Source organism: Anser anser (genome assembly GCF_964211835.1).
Source record: "Anser anser genome assembly, contig: HAP1_SCAFFOLD_214, whole genome shotgun sequence".
NCBI classification, from domain to species: domain Eukaryota; kingdom Metazoa; phylum Chordata; class Aves; order Anseriformes; family Anatidae; genus Anser; species Anser anser.
The window spans coordinates 46,073-52,073 of NW_028154073.1; the positions used below are offsets into that span (position 1 = coordinate 46,073).

The 6,001-nt window shown below is 50.8% G+C and overlaps 1 protein-coding gene across 1 annotated transcript; it reads right to left on the reverse strand.

The window, feature by feature from the left end:
- Positions 1–3,834: 3,834 nt before the first annotated feature.
- LOC310890854 (olfactory receptor 14C36-like) lies at positions 3,835–4,797 on the reverse strand (the record flags this gene model as incomplete). Its single annotated transcript, XM_083853168.1, has 1 exon — positions 3,835–4,797. The coding sequence occupies one exon, from the start codon at positions 4,795–4,797 to the stop codon at positions 3,835–3,837; it is 963 nt and encodes a 320-aa protein (XP_083709294.1).
- Positions 4,798–6,001: the final 1,204 nt, after the last annotated feature.

Here is a 6,001-nt window from a genome sequence, read left to right on the forward strand (position 1 = left end):
ATCATTGAATTAATATCATATGGATTAATTCTAATCTTAACACTTAAAATTTCCGGTCTATCAGTATAAAAGACTTCTTGTCCAGTCATCCTTTTGGGAACATAAACCTCACAGGAGGCATACAGGATGAGGAGCTTGCTTTGCTTTTGGAAGATTGCTGCATGTTTTCCTGTTGTTTGGTTTGAAATAAGGAGAAACCCTTCTGCGCCTGTGTGCATCCAGGTCTCTAAGGCAAGCAGGAGGGAGCTGGTGCAAAGGAGCTGTAACATCCAGCTGCAGACTTCTGTGCCAAAGTCTGCTGGAAGGAAAAGTGAAGCAAGCGCCAAAGAGAGAAATGTCAGGGCTGGGGTGGTGAGGAGCAAGGTTCTCCATGCAGTGTCAGACCTCAAGAGTCTGCTTTTCCTCCCTATGCAGGATCCTGGATCAATATCAGTTAGAGAATAATGCTCCAAACTGAAATTCAACTAAACGAATCCTTTAAGATGAGAAAAGTGTATTTTTTCAGGTGTTTCTTGATATCTTCCTCCTTAACTACACCATGAAAGCTCTCCAATTAGCTCTACAAGTCTTGAAGACTTGAAGAAAACTGTGGCAGAGATATGGCTGCTTAGGACTTTCTCTGTTTTAATGAGTTCCATGGTGTATTTTGGTGCTCAGTCTAAGAAGCTCAGGTACTGAGAGGTGAATGATGTAACCGCTTGAGAAAGTAAAGTCAGAAGGAAAAGTTGAAGTGACTTGGAGTATTAATGGGCCCCACTGAGGGCTGTTCCTAACAAAGCCTCCCCAGGGACTTGTTAGGGCACATAATTGGAGGCCATGATTGCAGACAGGCAAAGCGCTGTGCTGGGAAAAGTCTTGGTTGGTTTTGGTGAAGCAGAAGGGCCAAGGCCTGACCCCAGCCACTGGGAGGGGAGATCCTGCACCCCCCCGTCTGGCTCAGGGTTCTTCTTGGGGTCTGTATGATGTGGTGGGCAGTGTGATGCCATGAGAAGAACTTCATTAGGACACCTCCCCACCCCTGCACAGGGTATCAAGGAAGCAGTGAGGCCCCATTGCAATGACTATATCTCGTCTCCTCAGAAGCTCTAGCCAAGGGGACAAAAACATCAGGGCTGTTGGGGCCTTCCATTCCTGCCAGCACCCTCTGCCTTCTCCTCTGCAGGCTTCCCTATGCTGTCCCACACTTTGCCCTATTTCCTTGAAGTCTGCAGACACCCTTCTCTTTCCACCACCTTACTCTCATCCCAGCATTTCCATCATTTCACGTGTGTCTCATCAACCCTCACCATCTGTTCCTTGAAACACAAAGTTAGAGTCTCATCATAGACACTACCAGCATCTTCCAAGACCTGGGCCTGCTGCTGGCCTTGCAACTTCTTGGCTAGACACAGCCAAGCCTTGTGCCTCCTGCTGTCCAGTGCTGGACTCAAGCAGAAGGGACAGGACAAGCCCTGTGCGGGCCTTCTTTGTGTCTGGGTCGTCCTGGGGATGGAGGCAGAGGGGATCCCACAGTCAGCATGCCAAGCAGGGGCCTTCTGCTGGCCTAGCAGGGCCACTGGCAGATGTCAGCCCCAAAGTGCACATCCCAGGGAGAAGCCAAGGCTGACCTGCCACCTCCAGACACAAGGGACCTCACAGTCCCTTTGCGTGACACGTTCCTGCTGCTGCCCTATCAGCTGCAGAGACAGAAGTGACCTCCCAGTCACTGCCCCAGTCCCATTCCTCCTGCTGGGGCAGGAGATCCTGAGGCAGAGCTCACCTAGGGGAGACATAGCTGACCTAGAGTGCCCCCTCGGTACCTGTTTTTCACGTTCTGGGTTGGAGATTAAGCAAAGTTTTAGTGGGAGTGTTTGGTGTTCTGCTTGTGGTGTCAGGTCTGTGGTTAAGGTATGGGCAAGATCTGTGGTTTAGGGTTTTTTTAGGTCTGCCAAGAAGTCTAGGGTTAAATAGACCATTCTAATGCTAGTGTTAAGGGAAGGCACTAGGTTAGCAAGAGAGAAAATGGATTCCTGTCAGAGTGTTGTAGTAGCATTTAGGTTTAGGGATTAAATTCCTGGTTCAAGTAAGGTAAGGGCCATACATGACTGTTTTAAGTCAGTGTTACTGCAGCATCTACATTACATGAACCCTCATACCTCCATGAAATCATTAATTTCTGTTGGCCAAGCTCTTATTCCCACCCCAAAATCTCACATCTCTCTTGTCCAGGCTGCTCCTGACCTCCCCATATCTTATTGGGATCAGCTTTCTGATGACATTCTTGGTCCCAGAGTATCTGTCTCACCTCTGTTGGCTACTCTAGTATTGAGACAGAAGTGGCATTGTAGTCAGGAGGGAAAGGGCATGAATGTCTGTAGGATCATCCTCCACAATGTGCCCATCAGCTCTGCACCTCCACAAAACTGCGCTTCCTACCTACAAGTTTTGTTTCCAGAATGGTTTGTATGGTCCAGGGTTCCTTTTTCCAGGCCCTCACGCATGGTTTTGTTTCGGATGTGCAGCGATGGGATAAGGAAAGCCAAGGCACAGATAGAATTGAGATTGGGAGAGGAAGCAACGAATAACAGGAAGAGATTCTAGAGATACATCAGAAATGAAAGGCCAAGGAGAGTGTTCCCCCTCTGATGGATGAGAAGGGTGAACTGGTAATGACATCCATGGAGAAGGCTGAGGGACTCAACAACTTCCAGTCAGTCTTCACTGCCAGTCAGGCTTCCCAAGTCTTTCATTTCCCTGAACCCACAGATGGAGGCTGGGGGGCAAAGTCCCACCTGCTGTAAGTGAAGAGAGAGCTTGGGAACACCTGATGAAACTCCACAAGTACAGGTCTATGGGGCATGATGATTTGCATCCCAGGGTGCTGAGGGAACTGGCTGATGTAGTTGCCAAGCCTCTCTCCATCATATTTGAAGAGTCCTGGCAGTCGGGTGAAGTCCCTGGTCCATCAGGGTGGAAAGAACACCTGAAGCAGGCATCCCAAGCCATCAGGCTCCCTGCGGCCTGTCAGCCAAGCAGACGGAAGTCACCTCAGCAGCATCTTCCAAGGCCTGGGCCTGCTGCTGGCCTTGAGATGCACCATATCATTTTAATGGGCAACAATATCATAATTAAAGATATGAAAAGCCTGTAATAAAGATACAAAAAAAAAATAGTTTTTCCTGTAACTAATGACATTATGAGTCATATGCAGAAGGAGACTGGAAACTTCTTGCCTTTGGAACACATCCAGTCATCAGTTTCCACACAGCATGCCTGAGCTCTTTGTTCCGCATGCTGTAGGCGAGGGGGTTCAGTGCTGGAGGCAACATCGAATAAAGAAATGACATGATAAGGTCCAGGGATGGGGAAGAAATAGAAACAGCCCCACAGCAGCACTGGCACCAAGCTACAGGAGCAGCCGGGCCTGACCCCACCAGCAGGGCTCAGCACCAGAGGGGGGCAGTGGCAAGAGAGCAGCTCGGCATGCCCCAAGCGCTGGTGCTCCCTGCCCGTGCTGCTGGGATGGGACTCTTTTCCTCTGCAGCCCTGCACATGGCACTGCCCCTGCAGAGCCCGAGCAGCTCTCACAGGAAGGACGTCACACAAGGAAGTCAGTGCAGGCTCCTTTCTTTTATTTCAATTCACAGAAGGCCTGGCTCCTCATATACAGCATCTCTGAGCTATACTCGACAGGTACATACTGTAAAAGAAATCAGATGAATCATACCATTTTAATGGGCAACTTTAGACGTATTAAAACAAAGAAAGTTCTGTAACGAAAACACTCATAAATATACAAACACACAAAAATAATCATATCTATAATATTAGTTGTTCTTGTAGTCATTGACATTATTAGTCATCTGCAGAGGTAGAATGGAAATTTATTGCTTCCGAAACACATCTAGTCATCAATTTCCAGAGCACATGATTGAGCTCCTGCTTCCTCATGCTGTAGATGAGGGGGTTCACTGCTGGAGGCACCACGGAGTACAGAACTGCCACCACCAGGTCCAGGGATGGGGAAGAGATGGAGGGGGGCTTCAGGTAGGCAACCATGGCAGTGCTGACAAACAGGGAGACCATGGCCAGGTGAGGGAGGCACGTGGAAAAGGTTTTGTGCCGGCCCTGCTCAGAGGGCATCCTCAGCACTGCCCTGAGGATCTGCACATAGGACAGCACAATGAAAACAAAACAAACAAATACTAAAGAAACACTAAACACAAGTGCCCCATCTTCTCTGAGGTAGGCATCTGAGCAGGAGAGTTTGAGGATCTGGGGGATTTCACAGAAGAACTGGTCCACTGCATTGCCTTGGCAGAGGGGCAGGGAAAATGTAGTGGCCGTGTGCAGGACAGCATTGAGAAAGCCACTGCCCCAGGCAGCTGCTGCCATCTGGGCACAAGCTCTGCTGCCCACGAGGCTCCCGTAGTGCAGGGGCTTGCAGATGGCAACGTAGCGGTCGTAGGACATGACAGTGAGAAGGGAATACTCTGTTCCAATGAAGAAGACAAAAAAGAAGACCTGTGCAGCACACCCTTGATAGGAGATGGCCCTGGTGTCCCAGAGGGCATTGGCCATGGCTTTGGGCAGAGTGGTGGAGATGCAGCCCAGGTCGAGGAGGGCGAGGTTGAGGAGGAAGAAGTACATGGGGGTGTGGAGGCGGTGGTCGCAGGCTACGGCGGTGAGGATGAGGCCGTTGCCCAGGAGGGCAGCCAGGTAGATGCCCAGGAAGAGCCCGAAGTGCAGGAGCTGCAGCTCCCACGTGTCTGCGAATGCCAGCAGGAGGAACTCGCTCACAGAGCTGATGTTGGACATCTGCTGTTTAGAGGCATTAGGTTCTGCTCAAAGAATAGAAAGACATTAATAATGTACAACCTACTTAGCAGAGGAAAACTCCCACCATTTCTCATTTAAATCTCCCCAAATGATTCCACATCCAGGCAGGCATATGGCAGGTCCCTTTCCTGAGTTCTACTTGGTCCTGCCTTAGGGTGTCCCTGGGAGCAGGAGACTTTGCTGTGGGCAATGGAAGAGTCAGTCCTGTGCTACAGCCAGACATAAAGAGGAATTTGGTGTCATCTCAGCTTTACTTTACTCCTAATATCGAAGACTTTTCCCCAGTTTGGCTCACATTCAAACCAACTGCTCAGGAGTGCTGTTGGGATTTTTATTTTTATATATTTTTTTGTATTTTTTATTCTAGCTGCCCCAAGACACGTGAAGGCTGCTTTTAAGTCAGAAGTCCTGGCATCTCTCCTGCACTCCAAGTAAGACCCTGTAGATCCTCAGAGACAAAGGGACTGTACCCTTACAGCCCAGAGTCCTTTAGAGTGTTTAGACCCTAAGTTCATCAGTCCTGCTATCAGCTGCCCTCTGCTGGCACTTCTTTGATCTACAAGACAGTTGCACACAGAAGTGCACCTGAAAAAAACTGGACACTGCTGAGAGCAGAAGAATCCAGGCTCCAAGTGCCCATCTCCAGACCCCTCACCCTGTCCCTGTACTCCCCTTCCCCCAAGCACCCCGAGGGCTCTCTCCATGGGCAGGTGAAACCCCCATCCCCAGGCAGCCTGGGAACAAGAGCAGCAGCAGCACGGCCAGGTGGAGAAGCCAGGAGGAATGGCAGCGTGCTGCTGCCAGGGGAGGCAAGGCCAGGGAGGGACAGACGGACACTCAGCACACCCTCCTGTGCTGCAGCTCTGCCTGCAGAGGAGGCAGCTCCTGCTGGGGACAGCGGGGGCTTGAGGGCAGAGGCTGTGCTGGTGGCAGAGGAGAGCAGGGGGTGTCCCAGGGAAGGCGCCTGCCCTGCAGGGGCTGGCAGGGAGGTGCCAGAGCCCTCCCTCGCACAGCATTTCTGGCAGCAGCTCCCTCTCACCACCTGCCCATGTGCCTGTTGCCTTCCTATGTCCCTGCTGGGAGCCACTTCTGTGTCCCCACATCTCCTCCCTGTCCATGCTCACAGACCCATCCCACAAGCTGTGTACTCAGATTCACTCAGATTCCCCTCCACTGCAGGAAT